Source organism: Phasianus colchicus, chromosome Z (assembly GCF_987193195.1).
Source record: "Phasianus colchicus chromosome Z, bPhaCol1.hap1.1, whole genome shotgun sequence".
NCBI classification, from domain to species: Eukaryota; Metazoa; Chordata; class Aves; order Galliformes; family Phasianidae; genus Phasianus; species Phasianus colchicus.
In genome coordinates, this window is record NC_143476.1 from 17,247,717 (window position 1) to 17,275,624 (window position 27,908).

The window sequence follows — 27,908 nt, forward strand, 5'->3', positions numbered from 1 at the left end:
TAATTACCACACTACTGGAGTACAAGAGATAGCATAAGCGAGGAAGATGTCTAGAATGGTACTGCTCTTTGACCTACTAGCCATCCATTCCGAATCACTTTGGGTATGCTTTTTTTTTTTCTTCAAACAATGAATGTGTTAGCTTTTCCACAGTCAGAAGAGGCCATACCACCTAACATGTTTTTAAGGTTATTTAATCTTAATAATAATTTATTTCTTTCCTCAGAAAGATTTCAACTTAACAATAATAAAAGATAAAATGGAATTGAGTGGTTTTTTTTTTCTATTTTTAAAGTTGTGGCCAGACCCCAAAATATACAGTGTCTGACGCTGTTTCATCAAGAAGTTGTAACTGCAACAAAATCATCTGCTGATTCAAGTGTTTATGTTTCACCCATAACACAAAATACAAATAACAGTCATTCAGCAGACAATCGTTCTGTGATCTATGCTTCTAATGACAAGTTAAACACTTTCCTATGGAAAGTAGGAAGTAGAATAGAATAGTATCAGCAATAGCCTCAGTGTATTAGACGTTTTCCCCCCATGACAATCATTCACTTAAGAGCCTTCCATTTTCTGCTTAATGTACAAATTGCCTAGTTCAAAAGTCAACTAATTCCAACTTCTGTAATTTGCAAGGGATTAAACCTTCTTTTAAAATTGTGATGAGCACTGTATTTTAAATTCTGCTCAGTTTCGGAAGTCTGTAGGAAAATGAGTCCCCTAATACAAGATACCAGTCATCGTCTTGAGCTCTACTAGTCATTTCTGTAATTTTATCTCTACAGTTCTTTGTAATTATGCAGAAGATAAGTTTTAGTCTTTGTTAAATTTTACAGTTGGTAAGTTTGCCCCCTCGTTTTCCAGGCTGTGCAAAAAAGGCTGATTCATTGTTTCATTTTGTTCTTAGTTTTATGCATCCTGTAAACAGTAACAGTTTTTAATACAACACATGTAAGACCTTACTGTTTCTCAAAAGACAAAAATGCATCTTGACAATAGATCCAGATTACGTTAACTGAGATGTAGGGCAAAGACCCTAGAATCTAAGGACAGACTGAAGTCAAATACTAGAAACTTACAAAATAAAATGAACAAAGAACAGGAGATCAATATGCAGATGACAGGACGCAGGAAAGGAAGAAAAAAAATAGTGTCGTCTCATGCCCCCTAGTGGCTCAGAAAAAACAACGAATCTTTCACAAACTACATTAAATAATGTAGGTACGCATTCTATAAAATCAGTATTTTCCCTTTCAAAGTCTGTAAAAAAAAAACACGAAAAGTTTCTACACTCAGATAACATCCTGTTATGCCACTCTGAAAGAACAATATAAAAATAATACTCATTCAGACTATACAGGCTGCCCAACATAGCCTCTGATATTTAGATTCTTAAAAAGTTAAAATATAGCCATCATCTACTGTAGCTATTACCTGTTTTACTGCATATGATTATAGCTCAAAATTATCAAATGACTAAGCAGTGAAAATGTTATCTGCACCTATCTCACCACTATATACTCTTCTTCTGCAACTGTAAAAACATGCAACTGTTTAAATCTTCTCATTCACATATGTTTTAGAAATATTTTACTTATGCCTACATGTGAAGAGCCTTATAGTGATTACCAACAGGCCACTAACTATCCTGTCACTGATTACACCACTAATCTGCCTCATGTCATCTAGTTGTGTACTTTCTAAGCAGTCAACAAAGACAGAACATTTAAAAAAATAACACTGAATGCGTGTTTAAACTCATCCTTCCATTGGCATATACTGCCAGCTTCTGGCACAAACTTCTAAAGTCAGAGATCACGTTATGTTTCTTACAAGATAGACGTTTTGCTTAAATTTCTATACTTTCAACCCTAAAATATCTATATGTTCAAGCATTTTAGTGTATTATATGGCAAAAATATTTTAAAACTAAGTTCCCTGCTTCTTGTGTCCAAAGAAATAGTAATTTTTTTCCCATCCATCTTCAAGTAATGATTTTATGTATTATAATAAATTTCCATCAATAATTTATTTTTAAGGTGGAGAGTTCAAGTCTACCTAGAACACTGAAGAACAGTGATTTTATGATAATATTAAGATGTAATTATTTCATCTTCAGGGACAGAAATCTTTACCTAACCTCCCATGGTGAAAACTAACAACTGACATTAATAAAAACTATCTGCTTTCTTTTCCAAAGACTATGAGACATATCACGTCTCTTTTACAAACATTTCAAACAGGACATTCAGCTTGAAGGGAAAACATCAAATAATAAGCTATAGTTGAGAATATTTAAACTACAGCCTCATGTAGTATCCAATTTAAAAGTGACAGGTAACCAAGTCTTTGTAGATTTGGATGATATTTTCAATTTTCATTATACAATATATCAGCCATTGGATTTAACTTTAAGAAACAGCAGTATCACAAACTAAAATTGGATCCCAGATTTCATTTAGTATAAAAATGAGAGTGTCAAGAATCCATTCTCTTGTTCATAATTTCATACAGAACCCTTACCAAAAGCTTTTTTTTTTCCTCCTCCAGTCTACATTCACCTTTTCTCCTTACTCATTTTTAGTGGGTAGGAGTAGACAATGTTTAAAATGTAGTATTTGATAATGAAATTACTGTAGAATTTGAGATAAATATGAAAAACACAATAAATCTTCAAGACGATGAAAATAACACAAATGGAATTCAGCTTCAGCACTGATAGAGAAAGGTAGTGACTTACACTGCCCCATTTGCTAGTTGCCCGTTGATTGACATCAATCTAGTAGTAAAACAGTTTAGCAACATGTTACGAGAGCACCAGATAAGTCTAATTAAAAGATAAAACAGAAGATAAAACACATAGGATCTGTACTGATCACTAACATCATACTCTAGCTGTATTTTTCTAGATTAAGTTAGAAAGTTTTCCCCATATTGGAAGTGGAGGACAGTTTTATTTTATTTTAATAACTGAGCAGAGATGCATTAAATTTATCTTACTCAATTGTACCTGAAATGCTGCAGTCTAAATGGCTTTGTAAATACTTGACAGCAAAACATGGATTGCTGTACAATTCATAAGCATCAGCAGATTTTGCCCAGAGTTTACAGCATTAGTTCTTCCTCGAACAGAAGCAGTTCTCTTCCAAGACTTTGAGTTACACTCAACCACACAGAAAATGGGAAATATGCTTTCTGGATAACTATTGCTCAGTCTAAATGGAGACAACTAAACACCACTCTATGAATCTACATGCTTATTTTACATAAGGAAACGCAGTGTGAAATTACATGAATCATTTGACTTATAAAGCCAGTCAACTACTTTTTAATAGTTTTGGAGATAAATGAAAGGCATTTTTACCATCTTCAAATGTTGAAGGGCTATACAAATAAAGATTTTACTTAAAAGTAAGAAAGGCAACATAACTCTCACTTGACAGTGATGATAAATACTACTACATGTACTCAGGATATTCTATGATTCTATGTAGAGCAAAGTACCAACAAATCTAGCAATACTGAAGCTAGGTAAAGCTGCTCGGGTAGAATGGCTCCACCCGAGCACTCATCTCTTCAGCATCCCCAAAGTTATACAAGGTTGGAAGATTTCGTTTCAGTCCAATGTGAAGATAACCCAGATTAATTCTCCACCCACTTGGGGGGTGGGGGAAGGGGTGGAAATAATAAAAAAAATGTGGATTAATCAGTACATTACCTGCACTGAGCAATCTGCTCCTACCATCGTATGAAGGAGTGACATTTCTTCACGCTTCTAATCTTTTCAAGACCCAAACTTTTCAGAACAGCCTGCTTTCTCACCGTCTCCTACTTGTTCCAGGATATTTGTAATTGATACTGTAGTAAGGACCCTCTCCAGAAAGGAGAACACTGTTACCCAGCACAAAGAGGTAAGTCCAATAACACAATGAAACATTGTGTGCAATGAAGGATCAACAGCAAGTTGAACGGGAGCCAGCAGTGTGCCACAGCAGCCCCAAGGGCCCACCAGCCCCTTGGGTGCACCAGGCCCAGCACCGCCAGTGAGGGAAAGGTTGCCCCACTCTACTCCACACTGCGTAGCCTCGCCTGGAGCACTGGGTGTGGGTTTGGATGCCACAAACCACAGACATAAAACTATCAGAGAGCATACAAAGGAGGGCTCTGAAGGTGGAGAAGGAGGGCAAGGGGTGCGAGGAGCAGCTTGAAGTCCCTGGGTGTGTTCAGCCCACAGCGGATGCTGAATGGAGGCCTGATGGTTTATAGCATTTATTAAACTGAGCAGAAGACTTACTTTTATTAGTGAAAATTATCTAAATAACCTTCTTAACGATTTCACACAATGGCTTATGTTGGAAGGAGCATTAAAGATCATTCCAGTTCCACACTCCCATGGACAGGGTCGCTAACCGCTACTCCAGGGCCCCATCCAGTCTAGCCTTGAACACCTCGAGGGATGGGGCATCCACAGCTTTTCTGGGCAGCCTGTGCCAATGCCCCATCTCCCTCTAAGTAAAGAATTTCCTCCTAACATCTAACCTATCTTTCCTCTTTTACTTTAAAGCCATTCCCCCCACATTGTATCATTATCAGAACATGTAAAAAACCGGTCTCTCAAAGCTTTTCTTCATAAGGTGCTCAAGCCTTCGAATCATCTTCATGGCCTCGTTTAGACATCTCTAACATCTCCATATCTTCCTTGTTTTGGGGCCCCAAGCCTAGATGCAGTACTCCAGATAAGGCCTCACAGGTGCAGAAAAGAAAGAGATAATCACCTCCTTCTCCCTGCTGGCCACCCCTCTTTTGATGCAGCCCAGGATACTTATGGCTCTTGTCAGTTTCTCGTCTACCGGATCCCCAGGTACTCTGCAGGGCCACTCACAATGAGTTTTTCTCTCAGTCTGTACTCTTACCTGGGATTGCCACGACCCAAGTGCAACACCTTGCACTTGATCTTGTTAAACCTCACTAGGGTCACATGGGCTCACTTTTCAAGCCTATACAGGTCTTTTTGAATGGCATTCTTTCCATCGTACCAACTGCACAACTCTGCTTAGAGTTATCAGCAAAATTTCTCAGGATGCACTCATTCCCACTGCTGAAGAACACTGGTCCTGAGACGGATCCTTTGCAGACACCATTTGTCACCAGCTTCCACCTGGACACAGAGCCATTTAACACAACCCCCTGGCTGCAACTTTCCAAACACTTCTTTACTCACCAAATAGTCTGTCTTTTGAATTCATCTCTCTCCAGTTCAGATATAAAGATGTGGTACTGGACCCTGTCAAAGGCCTTGCAGAAGTCCATGATGATGACTTCAGTTTCTTTGTGCACCAATGCTGTCATTCCATCAGAGAAGGCCACCAGACTGGTTTGGCAAAATCTCCTGCCTTCAGAGAGCCATTCTAACTGAGCTCGCTGTAATATTTTTGCGAGATCATGATAAGAACACGAAGCAACAAAAGGTATCTATTTGTAGTTTAGGTAAGCCACTGATTTCACTTCGCTACATGTCCAGCAAAACTACAGCTGAGTATTTCTGGCATATGAAGTCCCTTTCAGTCCTTCACATGCTATGATTCTGTGATTTCAAAAGCAAAAGGCATAAAGACTTGCTAACACTGAAGGGAGCTGAGGTATGTACAGCACAGAAAAGGGGCACAGCAACTATGGAGCACAAGCTGATGATGCACTACAGTTACAGCCACCTAAAGGAAACTGAGGCTAACTGAAGGCAGGCTGCCTTTCAGCAGAGGAACTCCTAGCCTACCAGTAATTCCAGAGCAAAGCTCACAAGATGCCTTTGTTCAGTCCTCAGACTCAGAGAGCTGCCAGTGTTTCTGGCATGTATTTGGCCCCAATTTCATCCTATTACTGCTCCTAACTACTATGATTTATATTTTAGCCAGGTGGTATTACCTCCAAACAACTGGTAAGCACAGATGAAATAACACTGCACAGTGCAATAATCACTACTTGTATTTTTTGCTGAAAAATATATGAAGCATCACGTGGATGCTTTGAAAACAGGAAGCCAGCAGAGAAGCTTTAGAAGTAACATCAACAGCCAGGCCTTAATCCTTTGCTGGAAGGATATAGGAAATGAAAGAACAAGCCAACTGCTTTTAGAGAACTGTATTCATCATCTCTGTTCAAGACAATGCAGCTACAGAGCCAGTAAAAGCATTTCACATACATGACAGTATCAGAGTAAGTTTGAAATAATAAAGCACTGGGAGATAGGAGGGGTTTATCAGAAGGAATTTGACTCAGCAAATAACTGTTTAAAAAAAAAGCAGCAAAACACTAAGTATCGAAGTTGCTATACGTTTGTTTTCCTTCTGATAAAGTTTAAGGGAAGACTTAAGATAAAAAGGAGCAATTACTTCATCCTATTCCTGTTATCAACCAGAACTGTGGCAGATCTGAGTTTCAAAAACATATTTCCAGAAACATCTTTGCACATGGTGGGGACGTGTCCCATAGAATCCAAAAGCAAGCTATCTGAAAATGATTAGAAAAAAAATCCGCTTCGTTCCAAGCTCAGAGCATCACCATCCAAGTAGCAAGAGAGGATGCTCTGTTGTGTTGCTGCTTTGATTTGCACAGGCACAAGAGTGAAGATCATATCAAGGACATATTTCTGAAGCAAAAATATTCTTGCCCCCAAATAAATTCTCCACTTAATTTAAGAAACACTGGATTTTTAATGTATGTCTTTGTCTTAAGAGTACACCATGCTCTCTAAAGCTTAAGTCAAGCAAAATTCAGAATCAAAAGAAATACTCCATCAGCTTCTGTAAATGAACAGCTTTTATGGATTTACCCTAGCTCAAGGTAAAGTTAGTTGAGAAAATAAGCAGTTAGGCTTATTAAAGTTATTTGAATCCAAAATAGAAAATAGATTAATATGTGCTTATTCGTATTTGGTACTCATCTGTATACAGTAACACTGGATCTTCAAATGAAGCTGCTCCTCTTCAAACTTGATTTGAATGAAATTTATATTTAGCTGTATCAATCTAGCCCAAGAATCCCCTGTACTTGAAACTCAGAGAACAAGAGACAGCAAAGAACTAAGCACCGTTCCAAAACCTCACCAGACAGTCACAAGATATCTCAGAGAACTCTGTTATTACAGACAGAAGCAATATACACTGTAACTTTTTTTAAATTTTCCTTTGTAAATTCCATTAGGTGATTTACACAATGGTAAGAGCTGCAGACTGATTCAACAATAATACAAAAATGGATCTAAGGTTATTCCTTCACCTCAAGCTTGTCTCTGCACAATGTAGAAACATCATTCCTATCCTGAGACAGGATGCTAGGACACACAGTATCCTTGTGTGCCTTGAGACAGGAAGCATCCTATTTCGAGGCAGGACAGTAGGAATGCAAATCAGCTGTACAATTTGTCCTTCTCACTTTCAGGATCTTTCATTAGCTTTCTAAATGCAAAGAACTGATAGCTGGAGCATTTTCCTCTCCATTCACACAGCCACAGATGTTTTCAGACATTTTCCTTAACCAAAAGGAGGTACTTTCCCCAGCAGCTTCTATTTGTTTACTTAAAGGAGTGGAGAAATGGGAAAGGTATGCAGCAGCAATTCTACTCTTACTCTCCAGAACATATATAACTAGCATAACCATTATAGTAAAAACACTGACTAAAATGAGAAGGTTAAAATAAGTACATAGCAATGCCTGAACTGTCTTGAGCAGGTCATTATTAACTGCTGATAAGCTCTCTAAGGAGATTTTAAGCCAAATGCTCTTCCTGAGCAGAGCATTAATGGGAAGCAGTCATGGTAACAGTTCTGGACATTGGAGATCCACATCAGAGTGATACTGAAGGAAAATAAAGAAAAATAGCACAGGAGAGGAAAGAAACAACCCCTGGGGAAGAATACCAGAGCCCATGGTATATTACAGCAAGAAGAGATCCTACAGTGGCTACAAAAAATCTACCAGATAAAGACAGAGCTTGTGATATGGCTACATTAAGAATGACACATTTACAATAATCAGACAGGATCCATGAAGTTATATGCTGGAATCAGAAGAGAGGCAAATCTTAATCTCTGTATACTGTAGGTACCTAATCTTCCCAAAATTCTCAGGGACTTCCTATATACGGCAACACGCAGATCTTCTGATATGATTTAAATGAACCATTAGTGATGACAAGGCTATAAATTATCTCATTAGTTCAAGCTCTTTTACAGTTGCCACAATGCCACTTTACAACGGTGCATGGACAACATTCACTTTGAAAATGACTACTGAAGCGAGCTTTTGCAAATTCAGCCCCTGAACAGAAGATATCACCACCTCCTGAGTCAGACCACAGATTCTCTTTCACACAGCAGCAAAAAGCATTTTCAAGCATTTTAGTTAGAGAACATGTAAAAGCATTTGCCTAGGGATATTTATGCTTCTTGGGAGATCTCCTCCCAAAATTATTTTGGCAATTATTTCTGTCGGCATGCTTGAACAACTACCTGAACTCTCAAACTAGAAATCAAGCTCAGGAAGAGCAGCCCTTGAGAACAACAGCAGATGCAGCTGAAAGAAGACAGGTTCACAAGTCTCAGTCTGATGCACACTATCATGAGATCATGCAACAAGCAGCATCTGGAACAAACTATGAAAATGAAATCTGACCAGTAATTATCAGCATTTTACCACTGGTACTAGGTACCACATTATTTAAGTAATGCAGATCAACAGGCACTGCCTGCTAAAAATCCCAGCTCTAATCCTGGCAGAAATGGAAGTGTAGACAGACACACACTCATAAGCTTAGAGAAGAGGATGCTTCCAGGGGTACCCACTTCTGTCCTCTGACGTTACGTAAAACAGGAAGGGTAACCTTCAGGACATGCAGAGTCTCCTGGCAGAGCTGTAACAAAGCTGAAAAACTAACACATTATCAGATCAGAAAAAGATAAAGTGAAGCTATCAAAAAAAGTCATAAAAAATTTCAATTCCTTTTTCTAACCAGTATGAAAAAAACTGACCTTTGTCATCATGAAAAAAACGTCCTCCTGTATCCACAAACATGCAATACGCTGCTGCCAAAGCTTTCCACAAACAAAAACTGCTTGAAGTTTTTACATCTGTGAGTAGCTTCACTTACCATACAGAACACAGCGTTCTGGAAATGCTACAGTGACACAGTTTTCCTGTAAGCTACAACCGCACATTCTTCTCAATTTTTGGTAGCTCCCCTTGCCCTTCTTCACCTTTCATTTCAACTTTAAGCTGATGCATGATAGGGCTCAGAAGCATTCCAGTTTTTAAAACAGTGAAAAAAATTCTATTCAGAACCCAAAGGGCAGCAAAAAAGTTCCATCAGCTTAACATGTAACCTTCTCAAAGGATAAAGCAGTAGGAAGGAAAAGGGTAATTATTCACCCAAAAGGAGTGAAACAGTGCTGGCAGAGAATTCTGCAGTGAGAGCAACCAGCTTCAAACGGATTTGTTTGGAAAAGGCAGAAAAAAGTAATCGGGGTCAGAAGAGAGGAAGGAGGACAGACAGTAAAATGTCTTCCTTTACCTGACTCTACACCGCCAGACCAATGTTACACTGTTGGAATTTCAACTGCAAGATACTGACAATGGAAAACCGAACATATCCAGTAGATCTTCCATATTCACTTCAGTTTTTGAAACCAAAGCACGACATAAAAAAAGATATACTTTCCTATTCTATTCTTTACCAGGATTGAACTCAACTAGTGATACAAAGACATGAGATGCTGTGCTAATACTGGCAGTGACCACATCACCAAAACAGCACTCACAGTAGCTTTTACAGGTACCACACAAATTACCTTCCTGCTGGAGTTACAGACCAAGCACATGCAGCTGCAAGAGTCTGGTCTTTCTTCTCCACTGCTTCTCTCCCATTCTCCTAGTTCCAAAAACAGCCAGTAGCTGACCTCTGCACTGCAACTCCAAGAAGCAGAGGCTGAACAGAGCTGTGTCCTTTCCTACACTGAAGTCGAGGCTTTTAACTTGGCCAAAAATAAAATGGTGTCAGTTATTATCTTTGCACTAGACGAGAAGCTGGTTACTCCATCAGAAAAATAAGATGTTACTTTTTTGGCATGCCTTCCAAGTTCCACCTGATACCTCATTGCTGTACTAAGACACTTCCAGTTTAATTTCCCAAGCAGAAGAAATACAAGAAAGCAAAATGAACTGTATCTGCAGTTCAGAATTTCCTGTAATTTGGGTCTACTACTGCGAGAACACAAAACTCTTTATAAGCAGCAGTTCCGTCCTCCTGCACAGCATGCTGCGTGTTCTCCAAAATACTTTAATTCCTGTTGCAAACAGAACTGTTTTAACACTACAGCCACGCTGCTTTTAGCTTTCCACCCCTGCCGGCACCAAGAGGAGGCGAGCTGTTCGGACACGCTCCGTCCAACAGCCTCACCGCGCTGCCGGCTGCGAGCCACCTCCGGCTCCACACCAACGCTCAGTGACAACGGCGGCCCCAGCGAACTCGTCGTTCCCCCCAGCCCACCTGTTGACGCCTTGCCCTCCAGTTCTCCCCTTTCGCTACCAGCCTCCCCGGCTGCCAGCGCGGCTCGCGAGGAGCCCGCGCCCCCCTCGGCCCCGCCGCGGCCGGAGGCAGCGCCGCCCCTCCCTGCCCGCGCCGCGCTCGGCAGCGCCGCCCAGAGGCGGCACCGCGCGTCCTGCCCCGCCGGCCCACCCGGCCCACCCGCCCGCCGCCGCCGAGGAGCGCAGCCGCCTTCTCCGCTACCCCCGGCACAGCGGCTCGAGGGCAGGAAGCGGGCGTCCCCCCCGCCCCGCTTCGCTTCCCCGTCCCCTCCGCCCTCTCCCCTCGCGGCGTGAAGGGCGCTCGTTCGCCCTCGCCCCGCCGCGGCCCGAAGGCGCCGCGCTCACCTTGGGAAAGGTGCCCTCCCGGCGGGGGCTTTTGGGGTGGTCGAAGTGTCCCCGGTCCAGCATCAGATAGAGGGAGAAGATCACCACGCAGAACACCGCGCTGCCCAACACCGTGAACTGCCGGCTCAGCTTCATCGCGCCGCGCTCCCGCCGCCCCGCACGGTGCAGCCGCGGGAAAGTTCTGCCCCCGCGCCGGGTGGCGGCGGCACCGCGGCAACGGCGCTCCTCCGGCGGGGCAGCCCCGAGCGCTCGCCGGAGAAGTGCGAGAAGTCGCCCCCCGCGCCGGAGCCCCGCGCCGCGGCCGGAGGCGAGCCGGCAGTTTCCGGCAGCGGATCAGGTTCGGGCTGCACCCGGCAGGGAAGTGGCGGCGGCACGCCGCGGGGCCGAGCGAGCGCCGCTACTCCCCGCTTCCCTTCCTCCTTCTCCTCCCGGCGCTCCGCTCCTCCTCGCCACCGGCAAGCGGCGCCGGAGTCTGGCACCTCCTCCCCCGCCCCGCGGCCGGAGCGCTGCCGCCGCCGAAGCACCGCGGGCCGCCGCCGCGCACACGCTCCGCGCCGAGAGCAACCCCCGCCCGCCACCACCCGGCCCCGCCGCCGCCGGAGCGCCGCGCTCCGCCCCCGCGCGGGTGGGCGGTGCCGGGAGCGGGTCACGGGAGCGGCACCGCCCCCGCTCCCCGCCCCGCGGCTCGGTTGGGTCGGAATGGACCGCGCCGCCCTGGGGCCGAGCGGCGGCCTTCGGGGTGGAAGTGCTGTTTCTCCGCCGCGCGGGCACCGCGCCCTACCCGCAGAGGGCAGCGGCGCGGAAGGCCGGAGCTGGGGGCTGTCCCCGGGGCGCCGCCCGCAGAGGGACGGGGAAGGGAGTTCTTCGCCCGTAGCCGTGGTCGACGGCAGCCCGGTGCTCGGCAGAGACTTGTCAGAACGAGGGCTGCGCGGTGTGCTCACGCTGTTCCTCCCGTACAGTGTTACGCAGGCGAATGGGATCGCCCCAAGTTCCAGATTGGGTCGATGTTTTCCACATTCGAACAAGCTTCGGCAGATGCACCTCGTGGCTCGGCGGTGGGGGCCCCAGCGCTGAGGGTGCCTGTCCTCCACCGCGGCCATGTTTAGTTCCTAATTTTGACGGATGTGATTTTGTGAGATTTGAAAGCGTCCGTGCCCAGCGTCTGCGTCTGAATAACGCTTTGGGGAACTAGTTGGGACACGCTGCCTGTTAATGAGAACCACACCAGTGCTGAAAGCTCTAGCAATGCGTACGTGAGCTCTTGCCAAGCAGCTCTGACATCCCCATGATCTGAAATCTGAAAGCCACTGGCGTTTTTTTTTTCCTTTTCTTTATTTTTTCATTAAAAAATCCCACTAAAGTTGTCAAAACTGTAGATCTGACCAATAACATTCAGACTTCTGAGTGGATCCAAGAAGGTCAAATCTTCACTAAGTTTTTCCGTATCGAGAACATGTTGCAGTGTCTCACGGAACCTGCAGACCCAGATCAGCCGTCCAAAGCACCCACCTCCCCTTCTCCCACTGTGCAGCAGCACTGGGTGGTTCAGGGTGTGCAGACCCTGAACCGCAGTCCTCCTGCAGCACAGGTGGGGGTGCAATGCACCGTGGGGTGAGTGGCAGCAGGGAGCTGCTCGCTGCTTTGCGCACAGACTGCGTTTCGGTTCAGGACTGTTTTTTGTAACGCCGGGGAAGACAAAAAAGGCTGAAGGGTGGAGCTGTGCAGTGGAGACAGGACAGGGGATGGACGAAAAGGTGGGGGCTACGCAGAAATGGCACGGAGCGCTGACCAGGAACAGCTACAAGTTTAGATGAGAGTGAAAGCCAGCGGGGGAAGGGTACAGGAGTCTAACAGAGGGACAGTGCTGGTGGGTCTCCTGCAGAATCTGGAATAAAACACCGGAGTTTTGAAACACTTAGCATTCTGCTAAGCAAAGGACTGTAAGTAACACATGGCTCTTACCTCCTCACATTTGCTCTATTCCCCCTCTAGTGGCAGACGCACACAGAAAATAAATAGAAGCACTTCTTTTTCCGTATGTCAATTTGTTAGTGCGGGTCAGCGTCATGGTTTTATGATTTTTGATTATTGGTGTAACATCACGTAGTGCACTGGGAGTTAAAGAGTTACTGCTCCAGTTCTGGGTACCTGTCCCAGAAGAGCAGAACTACATACCCCAGAGGACTTTGCATTCAGAGAAGGGAGAAAATCCCTGGCAAAGTCACAGGACTGGGCTCTCCTCCCTTCTGCCCATCCCAACCACATGTCTCGCCTCAGCATTAGTGTAAGACCTTCAGCTTTCAGACACTCTCTCATTATATTTGATTTATTACCTTCAATTCTAATTACATTGTACTGTATTGTATTATAGCGTGCTATCTTGCATTCTGATATCTTATTTAGTAAATTAGTTTGTTTCTCCTCAGATCGTTGCCACTGTTTTGTTTCAGTCCCATCTCTCTATCCTTTTCCCTTATCCCTTTCCGGGGTGCATATCCACAGATCCCTCCACCCCACTAGTCACAGAAGCATGCCAAATCAGCCCATAATCCGTTGACTGTCAGATATCAAAAATCCAACTTTGCCGTGATCTGTGTGAGATGTTATCTCCAAATCTATCTTTCCCAAGAGGAAAATTGTATTTAAATCTACAGTAGGGTAACCGTGAGATTTCAAAAAATTTATTCCAGGATTTGGGATATGTATTATTACGGTTCACAGAGAAGCCTTTGCTCATCTTTTGCTTGATCAGATATATATCCTCATCTATTTCATGTCATAGTTTGTTGATTCTTTGAACAGGGTACCTATGGGGAAGGACAGGACTGTGAACAAACCAGACATCAGCAGACCTTCTATTTCCCTTGTTAAAAAGGTCAGAAGTGGTTTGATGAATGAGACAAGAGCACCATGGAGAGACAGTAATGGTCAGGTGGCTGAGACAACAGGAGTGCCACAGACAGTCAGATGCTGTTCCCATTTCTGTTACAGGGCTTATTTCTTGTGTTAAGTCACCCAGACCAAGGCAGCTACACAGAGCAGGTGAGGGATTCTCTGCTGTTAGAGTTCTTCCCAAAGATGCAAGTGATCAGACCTGTGGTCACAGTGCTCACATTTGGAGCTGAAGTTAATGGAAGCAATGAACTTAAATCTTTCTTCACAAGCATTTTGAGAAGAGTAGTAATGCTTTTAATAAATTACAGTTTCTTAGAATATTACTTAAGTGTAAGGAAATTAACAGCTGTACTGTCTGTTCACTGTTCTGATGGTACGCATCAAGTAGTGAGAGTCCACAGCTTAAGATGAGGGTGAAGCTATGCATTGAATCATGTTAAATGCTGTCGTGGGTGGTGCTGAAAGTAGTATCTGGTCCTATGCTGTAAAGCTCTGTAATAGTATATATGTCTGAGGGGACTAGTTCAAGTGCTGCTACAACAGTATCATGATGTACATACATGTATCTTCAGACTTAGGCTTGTGTTTTTATCTGTCCATTTAGAGGAAGATGGGAACCTGGGTACTGAGGTTAGGATAGACCTGTGCAAAACTGCTAGACAGTAATTGCAGTCATGTAAATAAATTTATTATCAAGTACAGATATGCCTGAAGCCATTAGCAACTGCTACAGGGAGGGGAGGGGGATGGAGGGGGGGAGGAAGGAAGGAAGGAAGGAAGGAAGGAAGGAAGGAAGGAAGGAAGGAAGGAAGGAAGGAAGGAAGGAAGGAAGGAAGGAAGGAAGGAAGGAAGGAAGGAAGGAAGGAAGGAAGGAAGGAAAGGAGGGAGGGAGGGAGGGAGGGAGGGAGGGAGGGAGGGAGGGAGGGAGGGAGGGAGGGAGGAAGGGAGGGAGGGAGGAAGGGAGGGAGGAAGGAAGGAAGGGAGGGAGGGAGGGAGGGAGGGAGGGAGGGAGGGAGGGAGGAAGGAAGGAAGGAAGGAAGGAAGGAAGGAAGGAAGGAAGGAAGGAAGGAAGGAAGGAAGGAAGGAAGGAAGGAAGGAAGGAAGGAAGGAAGGAAAAGGAAGGAAGGAAAAGGAAGGAAGGAAAAGGAAGGAAGGGAAGGAGGGAGGGAGGGAGGGAGAAAATATGAAAATATTGCATGGGTATAACTTTTGTAACTCCTTTCAACTTCATGCTAACTCAGAGCCATAAAATATCCTGAGCTGGAATTGACCAACATGGATCATCAAGTCCAAGTCTTATCTTGGGGGGACAAAACTGTCACTGTCATCCCAGTGGTTGACCTTTCAGAGCCACATAAGCAAACAGAAATTGGTCAGTGGCACAGCCACAGGTTCAGCTGCCTGTCTGTGACTAGGGAAGAAGCCTTTGGTGCTGCCTACTCTGCTTTCTTTTTTTACTCTAGGCTTTCATAAAACTTTTGGTATAATAGTAAGGTAGTTCTTCAAAGAAATATAGACCTAGTCAAAGCAACTCACGGAGGAAAATGCATGGCACTAATAAGTTAAGAGAGTTAGGCATAGGTGAAAACCATCGTTGTGAAAAAAGGCACTGTATAGTTCACAGTAAACTTTTAATTTTTTCCAACAGATGGTAGCAGCTCAAAACATGCCTGAGAGGGGCTCTTCTGAAATGCCTTTGATACCCAGTAAGAAGGCAGTGCACTGAAATCAGCAGCTGAGGATTCTCCGTACAGTATCATTTTCTTGGGAAAAAAAAAAAAAGAAAGTCTTAGAACTACAGTAAGTTCCCCAAGATTCTGAATTTTCACTGCCAGGCTCTACTTAACATGTACCCCTGACATTAGGTCCTGCAAACACTATTATACTCTTTTGCAGACTCAGACAAATTATTCTTGAGCTACTGCATGTCTCCTTTGAATTGCAAGGGAAATGGCCCAAGAAGCAGCTTCCCTACTTCAGACATCCACATCCAAGCTGAAGAGACAAGGAGGCAGACAATGAAAACCAAGAAGAAAAGGTTGTGGCACTCGGGATGTGGGATCGGAGAAAGGCTGATGCTTCATCCTGGAAGTCTCACTGTAAGTAGCCTACAGTAAAAACAACAGTGCAAAGGTAATCAATAGTTCTCATTTCCTCCAGGTTAAACATAACTGGTTAGATAAAATCACTGTCTGCTGACAAGCTTGGATGAACTGATTTGATTCTTAGTGACCTCTGACAAGGTTCAGCTTTGTTTTACTGTAATATCAGAAACCAGGGACAAACATTAATCATTAACAAACCTTGCATTAAGAAACCTCATCATACTTTCATAGCATCTCTGTAAGTATTTCTGCTTACTACTTTTACTTCCATGTTCATGCTTAGATGAATCACTATACATGCCACAACATATTTAGCTTCTATATAGCAATATAGATGTGTGAGTACCCCCCAGTTGGATAACTTCTATACTTGTAATAATCACAGAATTTCAGGTAAAGAAAAGTATACTCCATTCTAGGAGAGAAGCTATAATTATTGCTGGTATCAGGATTGTAAAAAAAAAAAAAAAAAAAAAAACAGCAAAAGTCTGCAAAAGCACTTACTGACAGAAATTTGTTTCCACACCAAGTTGATGACTTTTAAATCAAGAAATTTAGAGTTAGCCTGTCTATTTTAAAATACTTGTAACTTCATTAAGTGTGTCACTGTGTTTTAAAATCATAATAATTGAACTAAGCAGCAAGTAATCAACAAATTTTGTATTTGAAAACTTCGATTGGTCTTAGGAATTTCTTAAGGAACTTGGAAATTTGGCTACCTTGGCAGGTTTCCTTTCCCCCCTTCCCCACTTTTTCAGTTTTCCCCTTTCCTTTCCTGTCTTCTCTTTCTTCCTTTTTCCTTTTTCTCCCCTTTATTTATTTATTTGTGTACGTGTTTGTTTATTTACTTAAACCAATAAGCTTTCACATTCCTGTCAAGCTAATTTATTTTCATTTTATGTTCCCTGAGTGTCAGATCGATCACTTTTATTTAAATCCAAATGAAAAATCTACCAGAAAACAGATTTGCAGTGTCTCATTGCCTGGTATTAGTATCATGTAGAAGTACTTGCTGGTCTTTGCATTTATTGAATATGTAAAGCTCCAGACTGCAAAAAATCAATCAGCATTCCAATCAGTCAAGTTATTCTTTTCAGAAATATTAGTAACTGGTGAAGCAAAATAAGGCATTGCTTTCAACTACATCAAATTTCTTTTCTTGCTTTTTGTACGTGGCTTTTAAACACTGTATTAGATGATGTGATTAAAATAAGGACCAAAGTCATGTAAATTTTAAACAAATGTGTCTGTATCTAAACTCATGGCTTTAGAATTAGACTGCACTGGCCTAGTATAGATCTTGATACACTGCATAGCTGAGGGGATCCCTGGGGAATTAGTGAAGCCTCATCTAATTTCAGCTGAAGTACAGTTGAAAACGTATGAGTAGGGAAGTTGCTTAAACTTGTGGTGGTTTCTGTAGTTCTAATACACAAACAAGGAATATAGAGCAAATGTGGGCAAAACAAAAGGACATTTTGTTTGTCCTTTATACTTTTGTAATGCAAATTTCTGCTTTTGTTTTTTCTTCAAGATCTATTTGCAAAGAATGCATATCTTTGAAGAAATTTAATGTAATCTGTCGGCATTCTCTTGGTAACACATCTGAAGAGAATTGATGTAGAAATTTGATTTTTATTAAGAACGTTTACATTTTACATATTGAATTTGCCTCCAACTAATCTTAGACTGTATGATTTTAAATATATGTTTATAGTTTCTGTCTTTATTTAACATTTTCTTATTTGGAGAGGAAAAAATGGTGTGGTACTCCTTTGTTTTATCAAAAAAATTTGTTAAATTCTGTAGTTTCAGAGAGACTGTATCTGGGCAGAAAGTTAACATGGAAGCTACCAGTCAATTACTTTTGTAGTTCTGATAGGCTAAGTAATTAATCTCATTTATGTATGTCAGGTTTCAGTAAACTGAAAACAGATAGGACTAAACAAGGCTAAATGTAAGAGTTTGGACTCTTTCAAATCCGTGTAAGGATTTTTATTAGTCTATCTTGACACCTGCTAATAACAGTGCACACCATTCTCACCGGTCAGATTAGAACTGTTTGTTCCCTCTCACCATATGCTGTCTGTTACTCTCTTCCAGATTTTTATAAACCATACAATTCATTTTTCCTAATGGATGACCAATTTGACCTCTAGCCATAACAAAGCCCTTTTCTTCTGGAGAACTGAATCCACTACTTAAGCCCTACTGTTGTGAGTTGAAGCAGAATAGCTAGATTTTCAGGGACCTAGCAATGAAGTTGCTTGAATGAGGGTGCCTGATGAAATCAATAAGTTGCCTTTCCAGAGGACTGTGAGTGTGGATGAACGCAGATGAACCCACATGAAAGCTTACTGATGTTCTTCCATAGTAGAAATCACAAGTACTGGTCAACACAAAAACATAAAAAGCAATAAAAATTGTTCAGCAAGCTTTTTCATCAGTGAGAAATAGAGTCATTAAACATTTATTTTATTTTATTTTACAAAACAAGCAGTGCTTTCATTCTTTGCTAATTACAGTTTGATATCTGCTTTTTCTTTATTCACTCAGGTTTTTGTTTAATTATATGGATATTCTCTTGAAAATACAGTAGAATGAAAACACAAGAAAAAAAATGAAGAATGTATCTGCTGCAGCTATATATACATATATAGCTATACTTCTTTTTTTTTTTTTCCTCAAAGTAAGTACTGACTCCATATTGAACATAATGTAAACTTGAAGCACAGAAGTAATGAAGTCTTTATTATTACCAAAATAGCATTGGTTTTAAAGGTAAAACATAGCTAAGCTAAGGAAAGACTATACAAACATTGTAGCACAAAATTTGTCATGGGCTTTTCACAGAATCACGGAATTGCCAGGGTTGGAAGGGACCCCAAGGATCATGAATCTCCAACCCCCATGCTGCATGCAGGGCCACCAACCTTCCCATTTAATTCTAGACCAGGCTGCCCAGGGCCCCATCCAATCTGGCCTTGAACACTTCCAGGGACAGGGCATCCACAACCTCTCTGGGCAGCCTGTTCCAGCACCTCATCACTCTCTGTAAAGAACTTCCCCTCAAGAAAAATAGTTATGAAAGGCATTTTATAATAGTAAGTTTACACCTCCAAAACAGATGGAGGGAGCCTTCTGTGTCTCCAGATACACTAAATATAATAAATATCATCTCTAGAAAATGTAATAGGAAGTTAATGTTTAATGAATGACAAAGAATATAGCATCATTCTGATTATTCTCAGAATTACCCAAAACTGGGAAACCATTCTGGCAACTGCAAATCTTTATGTATTAGCATAGCTTAAAGAGAATAAGGCAACAATTAATGGATGGAGATAATTTTCTGCATTAGCAACATCAAAGCAAAGAGCAATATCTACAGTTTAAGAAGTCATATAGAAACATCAGTTAAATTTTTTAATTAAGTAATATCTAATGAATATTCAAAACAAAACAGTGACAAAAATATTCTTCAGAGCATAAATGTCACACTTGTAAAAAGGCCAGTTATAAGTGAGATTAGTGTTTTACTTCAGAAAATGTTTTATCATTGTATGTCTGCTAACATAAATTAATATAAGCCAAGCTAAGCTAATGTTTTCCTGTTATACATTTGTTACAAAATATGATCTTTACCATTTTACTTAGCCTGCAATGTAGAAAAAATCAGTCAAACATCATAGACTTCTTTATTCACATAAAGACTAAATGCATTAGAGTCATGCATCATCCCTAAATGAGGATTTTCAGGAGCTTGGCTTCCTTATGGGATTGTGGAGAGTGGTTTTTAGATACATTTTTGAACTTTTACCTGCAGAAAAACCTGAGTATTATGGAACCTTAATAATGTTTTAATACATTAGTTTTAAACTATATGCTGTAGGAGAAAAGCTGTACATATCCTCAGCTGTCTTCTTATTGCTTCTGCAGTAACAGCCTAGTAGCCAGTGTGGCCAAGGAGTACATCTGTGACTGAATATTTTGCTATGCTTTGGAACGTGTGTGAGTTTATGGATATGTCGTATTTCATGGTCCACATTAGTAGAAAATCTGTCAACTTCTACAGATGTAGGCCCTTATTAGAAGAGATAATTCATTGTAACTTCAAATACAAACATCAGTAAGGATATGTCAGATGCTTCTATTGCTGTGTGCACAAACTAATTAAATCATGACATGTATTAAAAATTCTATTTTTCTTGGAGCAATGTCATCAATATGGAACAAAATATATGTATTTAATGTTTATTGTTGTTTACTGCCTATGAAAACAAATATTCACTATTGGAGAAATATAGTCTGATATGTTTTTTGATGATATTCTGGTTCTTATTTTTTCCTTTGATCTCTTTTCAAGTCAGTTGAAATCCACGTCAGGAAAGGAATCTTACAAATTAATGTCACCTTTGAGAAGTACATTTTTCTCTTGGTTATGCCATTTGACTATCAAACAATATTTAGGCAAGTTTACGGTTGTGAAAAACTGCTGTCTGTAAGGCTGTGTACAAAGCAACAAAAATCAATCAATCAATCAATCAATTAATTAATTTAAGAGTAGAAGTTGGGCAGCCCAATCCTTAAGAGTCCATGAAGTTTTAAAAGGAGAAGATAAACAAAATTGGGCAAAATGTAAAAATCAACTGATATCATCTACCTGGGCTTGTGTAAAACTTTTGACACTGTCTTACATGATATCCTTGCCTCTAAATCGGAGAGCCATGGATTTGACATATAGAACACGTCATAGATAAGGAATTGGTGGGATGGTTCCACTCAAAGAACTTTGGTCAGCAGCTCAGTGTTGAAGTGGCATTCCTTGAGGACTGGCAACATGTATATATAACATCTTTGTTAGTGACATGGATGGTGGGACTGAGTATATCCTCAGCAGGTTTTCCAGCAACATCAGGCTACATGATGCAGTCAGCATGCTGGAAGGAAGGAACAGCATCCGGACAGACCTTGACAGGACAAGAGGTATGCTGGTGTGAACTTTATGAGATTCAACAATGCCATGTTCAAGGCTCTCCATCTGTGTGGGGGTAATCCTAAATATGAATGCAGGCTGGATGGAGAATGGATTGAGAGCAATTCAGAGGAGATGGACTTTAAGGTGTTGTTTGATGAGAAACTCAGCATGAGCCATCAATCTTGCTTGCAGCCCAGAAACCTAAATGTATCCTGGTCTACATCAAAAGAGGGGTTTCCAGCAGGTTGTGGAAGATAATTGACTACTTCTTCTTTTCTCTTATGAGGCCCCACCTGAAGTACTGCATTCAGGTCAGGAATCTCTAGCACAAAAACATGGACCTGCTCAGTTTGGTCCAGAGAAGGCCAGGAGAATGATTAGAGTCTTTCTTATGAAGAGAAACTGAGGTAGCAGTGTTCATTCAGCCTGGAGAAGCTCCGGGGAGACCTCTTTGCTGCATATCTACTGCAGTGTCTAAAAGGGGCTTTTGGGAAAGCTGGGGAGGGACTTCTTGGCAGGGAGAGCAGTGATAGAACAAGGGGCAATGGTTTTAAACTAAGAGGATAGTTTAGGTTAAATATTAGGAAGAAATTATTTACAATGAGCATGGTGACAGCAGATTTTAACAAACTCAAAGAGGCAGCAAGCAGACACAACAGTTTGTGCAAAAGTGTCAGATTTCTGCTAAAAAATTCTGAGGATCTCATTGGAAGTTGTGAAATCTTGCTGGGGAATCCTGAGGAATTAGAGGATGATTACTGCAAACTGGAAAGGAGACCTAGGCAAGGACAACTACAGAAGAACTTAGCTTCTCCTTGGAGGAGATCTAGCTAGATATAGCTGCTGCTAACAGTCCTTGATTAAGGTGGGTCAAGCACCTAGTGAGTCAGTCTTAGGCAGAGGCGTATATAAGAGCCAGGCCCAGAGTATAGTGAACAGACAGTGATCACAGCAATCAGGTGCAGTAGTCGGCACAGTGGGGACATGCAGCAGGGTGTGTGAAGGTACAGGAAGGAATCGTACTTGCTCTATTAATTTCCAGCAGCATACACTTCATCAGATGCACCATAGAACGCTTTCCCCTGTAGCTTCTGGAGTTGCTGCATTGAGTAGCTTGTACTCAAAGAGACACACTTTTGATTCAGGTGTATGTGTCTCAGGCTGTATGGAGTGCCTGGGGCTTCTCTGTGAAGCCCGGCCTGTCAGTCAGCTGTACTGTGGAAAGTATGCTATTCTAGATAAACTATGGCATTGGATCAGGGAGTTGCAGGAGTAAATAACTCAACCACGTACTGTTAGAGAAGATGAGTGGGAAACATTGTTCTCTATTCACCTTCAGGAGATCCAATTCCTCACACCAGTGAAGTTATTGCAAAGTTTGTGCCATGTGAAATATTGACAAATTCCGAAACGTGGTCACTTCATGTAAGAGAAGAAAGGCTTCTCCTCCTGTAGACCTGCAGTTGAGAAATGGGTTTAGTGCTGTCCAGTCTGAGAAGGAAGTCAGCATGGCCTCAGGAGAGGCAGCTGTGCAGTTTGACCTAGTGCCTTGTGGGAACACCTGAAAGAAGTGAAGATTAATTGTGGTAGGTGACTTGCTGTTGCAGGAAAGAGGTGGACCTATCTGCAGAACTACTTGTCGGGAGATATTTATTGCCTGCCAGGTGCTTGAACATGTGACATCTTCAGAACTTTCCCAAGGCTTGTCCACACATCAAACTGTTACCCTCTGCTCTTCTTCTCTTCTTCTGCATCAACGATACCAAGGGCATATTGGGAAAAAAATGGGAAAAAATTGGACTAGATGATCCCAAATCTTCCAATTTTAACTATTCTGTGATTCTGGTCTCGTTCAACCCAAGCCATACTCTGATTCTACCTTAAGAATATAGATTTTTATTGTTACATTTCTTCGGACTAAACTGATTCTTTTTGCCATCCTGGATGTGCCTCAAAAATTAAAACAGCTCCCTTTTATGCTGCTTATCTCATAGATGCCCTGAAAATTAATTTCAGCTGAACAAACCTGGCACTGTTTGCTAGTGAAGAGGATGAACTCTGTCACCACCAGTTCCAGCACAGTCTACAAACAGGAATACTTTACACAATGACTGGTTGCTGCTCTAGGCTGTCTGATGTTGAAAGAAGTATGGCAGTCACTATATCTGGTTGAAATTTCAACAGAAAATTTTGCTTTAAATGTATATGTGCATTTTCACATGCAACATATTGCACTTAAGACAACAATAATATAGGAAAAAAAATATTAACAAGATGAAAATACTGCTACACATTGGAAAACACAAATAATATGCATTGTCTTGTAGAATAATTGCCTACTACCACTCCTTCACCAGCATACTTTTGTGTTTAGAGTGATTATAAAGAAATCTGTAAGATGCTTAAGTGTTAATCAATGGGAGAGAGAGAGAGAGAGAATGAATGAATTAACAAATGAACAAACCTGGAGTTTATTGAGTGTTGTAACATGTTCTAACTTGATTATATGACAATGTACATGGCCTACATCTTACAGAGACACAATACTAGGTTGCATTATTCCACTGTTTCATGTCACAATTCAGAAAGAAAAAAAAAAAAAAATTACAGCAAGATTTGTGCTACATAATTTGTGCCATAATTTGTGCCATAATTTCTGTGGGAGATAGGTAAATAAAGAATTTTGCAACATAGCATCCGACATTGGAGTACTTCAGAGTTTTAATTTGAAAGCAAAAAAAAAAAAATAAATAAAAGCTAGGAAAATGTAGAGAATGAAAATAAGTTCTGTTGGCAGCAGGACAAATGAGACTTAATTTTGTCTGCTTTTTTTCTTTCATACCATGTAATAAAGAACAAGCACTGTTTTCCACAGTGGTGGCATTTATTGGTCTATCTTTCCTGTGGGGAACAGGAGATAAGCTCTATGGAACTTCAGAGGAACCTTAATTAGATGCCTGTCTTGTACCCGATTGCCCAGTTTTATTAATTTTGTAGGATTGTATTTTTTTTTAATCTTTGTTTCTTTGCTGTACTTGATCAATGTTTGCCAGTATTTCTGAACTTTATACAAGTGTGAGGACAAGTAACCTTGTAATTACAGAATTCTATTTTTCCTTGAAGAGCTGACTAGAAAGGGAAAAGTAGTGACATTTTTGAGAAAATATCACTCTGCTATGTTAGGATTTAATAAGTGTAGTGTCCTCCACCCCCACAGCACAACAGATTGAAAATAATAACTAATAAAAATCTTCACTATCAAACACTTCAACGGTCCTCAACTCCAGTAGTCCTCAGTTCATTATCAAATAGCATTAAACAGAAATCACTAAGTAGTTATGATAACATCCTGACACTGTATCTCAGCTTTTCTGCTGGTGGTGTTGCATTTCTCTATGCAGTGATTAATTAGCTCCTTAGCTTTTTTCATCTCTTTCTTTCTGCTGTGAGCAAAAATGTGTGAATGATGGGGAGGAAATTATCTCTCAATCTCCTCTCTGCTGGAGGCAACAGGGAGAGGATTGAATTCTATAGCTTTTTCTTCACAGCATGCTAACTGCATCACAAGTAATCACATGCTTGTCAACATGACCATGTCTGCTCCATGACCACATTGCCAATGACAGCAAGACTCTACTGGCACTCACCATGGTGATGACAAGTGATACAGGTGATGACAAGTGATACAGGTGTCTGATCTGCATACAAAAGTTCACACGATCATTTTATTCTTGCATTTGCAAGTCTTGTATTTAATTTGCATGTTTATGCCTGTCTTTAAGAAGGAAACATATCAAGTTGATAAGAATCATTTCATTGAAGTTACTCTGGTTGAGATTATGAATTTTTGCCTCCGTAACTATTAGGATAGTAACTATTAGGAAAACAATATCTCTGTTTTTCAGAAGTGATGTAGCTTTTAAGAAATTTGTGTATATTTTGTGTTTCAAAACTTTTTATATTTTTATGCTAGAAGCAGATAGCATAGATTGCAAATCTTGCTTAAAGAACAGAGAAAATGGGGGTGTGGAAGCTTGTCATTTACAGTGGTTTAATGACTGAATAGAAGCATATGAGCATGCCTACATAGATAATGTACGAGGTTTCTAAACCAAACAAAGAGTGCCTCTACAACAAGTGGAATTGCCTGGGATGTTTGAGTGTGGGCTCTAAACTTTTCCATGAAGAAAAGTCTGGTTTTTTGTTATGTTACATGGTGCATTAGTCAAAATACACTCATATGAAACAGCTAGCAATGTTGTTGATGAATGTGCTTGGTATACTGACAAATGAGACTTCAGGTGTTTATGCCTGCTGTGGTTTCAGGAAATCTAGAAAACTATTGCTGCCCTTACCATGAAATGTTATTTCAATGTATGTCAGTTGGCTAAGAAACAGTGTAACTATGTGCCAATAACGCGCAGAATAGTGAGAGAACTTCAACAGCTGTGTAGGACGAGCTTACATGAGAACACATTAGAAGGGATTTGTGGCTTGTGGTGGAATTGCAGATAACCATTAAATAAATATTTACACTTTTGCATTTAAGTTTTATGGCAATAACACAACATCTGAGTTATGGAGTCCCATGCAGTATTTCGCTGCTTCTGTACAACAGAATAATAAAACCATTTGATGCCCTGCGTTGAAAAGGACCACAATGATCATCTAGTTTCAAACCCCTGCTATGTGCAGGGTCTCCAACCAGCAGACCAGGCTGCCCAGAGCCACATCCAGCCTGGCCTTGAATGCCTCCAGGGATGGGGCATCCACAGCCTCCTTGGGCAACCTGTTCCAGTGCCTCACCACCCTCTGAGTGAAAAACTTCCTCCTAATATCTAACCTAAACCTCCCCTGTCTCAGTTTAAAACCATTCCCCCTTGTCCTATCACACTCCAGCCTTGTAAACAGTTGTTCCCCTTTCGTTTATATGCTCTCTTCAAACCATGTGTATTATGGACTATGACTATTCTGCTGTATTTGCTTTGCAGTTTATATGTCTTACAGACTATGGACACATTTCTCTTTGCCACTGATTAAATTCACTGATGCCAAGAAAATGAATACATTATTTGCGGTAATTGGATGGAAGTGTGTGATATGTAAATTAATAGCTATATAAATCATTAATATATTTTTCTATTCTTATAGTGTTTTATTAAGGGTAAATGATGCAGCAGACTATTCTCTTATCAATCTGAGTATTTTATAGCATACAGTGTAGAGGTAATCTTGGAATTTCACTTTTTAGTTTAAAATCAAGGCTTTTATTAGGATTTAAGGTGGATTTAATCTGTTACTTCAGCTGCATGAGCACTAAATTAGAAGGGTGAACACTTGAAGGTTCTTTTGTATTTAGAAAATTGAAAGATATTAATTTCTGTTGTAAGAACCTATAAGTAATCTGTCACTATCTTATGTTGAATAATGTAGCTGTAATCTTCCATGGTTTTTGTTTATATTTTTTTTCTCTTTTGTTTGCTTTGATAGGTTTTGCTGAATGTGTTGGTTTTTTTTTTTTTTTTTAATCCAGGAAGCAGGAAAGTGGTGAATCTGAAAGTAGTAACGTGCTACCAGTTTTGAAGTCCTAACAGCCTAGTAAGAAAAGCCTCTCTTTTTAATGTCATCAGAGAAGTTTGTAGGGATTCTGTTTTAAAAAAATACGTCTATTAGTTAAGAAAGTATGGCCTTATTCTAGGATTGCTTTCACATTTAAGCTGAGGCAGCAAAGCCTGACTACGTACTATGTTTCTTGACAGAACAATTTTATTTCCCTGCTTTTTAAGACACATCCTCCCTTTGCATTTTGCACTTAATTTCTGTGAGTGCTAATTATAACCAGTATGTTAACTGATATTTAAGGGCTAGCCTCTCCGCCTCTACTTAATTTCAAAAGGGTGGTCCTTTGCTGTGTGAACTAATTATACTTTCCTGGATAAAGTTCACACAGCACAGGACAACTGGCCTCCTGTGTTACATTTTAAGTCTGCCTAAGTCTGCACAGATGTTAACAGAGTCAATCTCTTTGTTTATCCAGTTCCTGAATTCTCATCACCTGTTCTGTGCTGCAGCTCTAGAAACCACAACGGTATACAGACCATGCAATCAAGCAATGAAGGAAGCTTATACCTATGAAATAAATATTAATTTGTTTTCAGGCAGATGTGTTCTGAGTCTGACTGTCATTTTTTTAGTAATGCTTGTGTTGACATGAGAAAGAGAACAAAGATACTGGTTTAAGCTGAATATCAAACTACACTTTAAAATGTAAGGCACTTTAACTGGCAAACAAGCAAGGGCTAAAGGGTAAGATGATGACAAATAGAAAGCTATTGATGATTCTGTCCTTCTGATATATCCTGCCACAGCAGAGCTGAGGTATTCACTAGACAGCTTCTGCCTTCTGGGACAACTTTTCCAGGAAACAATGTGAATTCTGAATTCGAGCTGTCATAATTGTTGAACAGAGCAATATATTTCTGGACTATTAGTATTTCTTTGAAAGGAATAGAATACACTGAAAAGCTTCCAAAATTAATTCAGGGAAACTGAGTATCACATTAGACAACAGAACAGTTCTGAGCCACACAGCATTTATGCATTTATGCAGTTTTAAAAGCAACTAAGTAATTATCCGAAAAGTATAGAACTTAGTGAAATTGAGAGAAACTACATAAACTATTCTAAAGAACTTCAGCCCGGAATGCAATTAAATATTCAAAACACATTTAAAAAAAAAAAAATTCTGATAGAAGAAATAGAAACTGGTTATTTCTCTTTCCACCTTGCAGCTGAAAGACCAGTTCCTAAGCTCGTCCCTAGGTCAGGCTTGTGAAAATGTCCTCAAACTATTCAGAAGAGACAAATAAGAAGAGATAAATGTGGCAGATCTCAGGAAAACGTTCCTTTTGTCACTGTTTTTGGAGTAATGTATCAATAAAAATAAAAGTTTCAAATTGGATTACTACCTACCAGCAGGGATTAGGTTAACCATTAAGAGA

At 40.9% G+C, this 27,908-nt stretch overlaps 1 protein-coding gene and 1 long non-coding RNA gene across 4 annotated transcripts in view; one reads left to right on the forward strand and one right to left on the reverse strand.

Annotated features, from left to right (window-relative positions):
* The window catches only part of MAN2A1 (mannosidase alpha class 2A member 1), a 110,622-nt gene extending 99,113 nt beyond the window's left edge, over positions 1–11,509 (reverse strand). Inside the window, exon 1 of the mRNA XM_031602663.2 lies at positions 10,930–11,509. Coding sequence (XP_031458523.2) covers positions 10,930–11,064 — 135 coding nt within the window. The 5' untranslated portion in view covers positions 11,065–11,509. The remainder of the gene's footprint in view (positions 1–10,929) is intronic.
* Positions 11,510–12,481: 972 nt separating this feature from the next.
* On the forward strand, positions 12,482–27,058 carry LOC116234844 (uncharacterized). 3 transcript variants are annotated; one of them, XR_016461810.1, is made up of 7 exons: positions 12,482–12,869; positions 15,473–15,624; positions 15,721–15,923; positions 18,486–20,915; positions 22,902–24,577; positions 26,441–26,505; positions 26,945–27,058. It is a non-coding gene; the product is annotated as an uncharacterized LOC116234844 (long non-coding RNA). The 3 variants fall into 3 exon arrangements; XR_004168212.2 differs by lacking the exon at positions 22,902–24,577; XR_016461809.1 differs by lacking the exons at positions 18,486–20,915; positions 22,902–24,577.
* Positions 27,059–27,908: the final 850 nt, after the last annotated feature.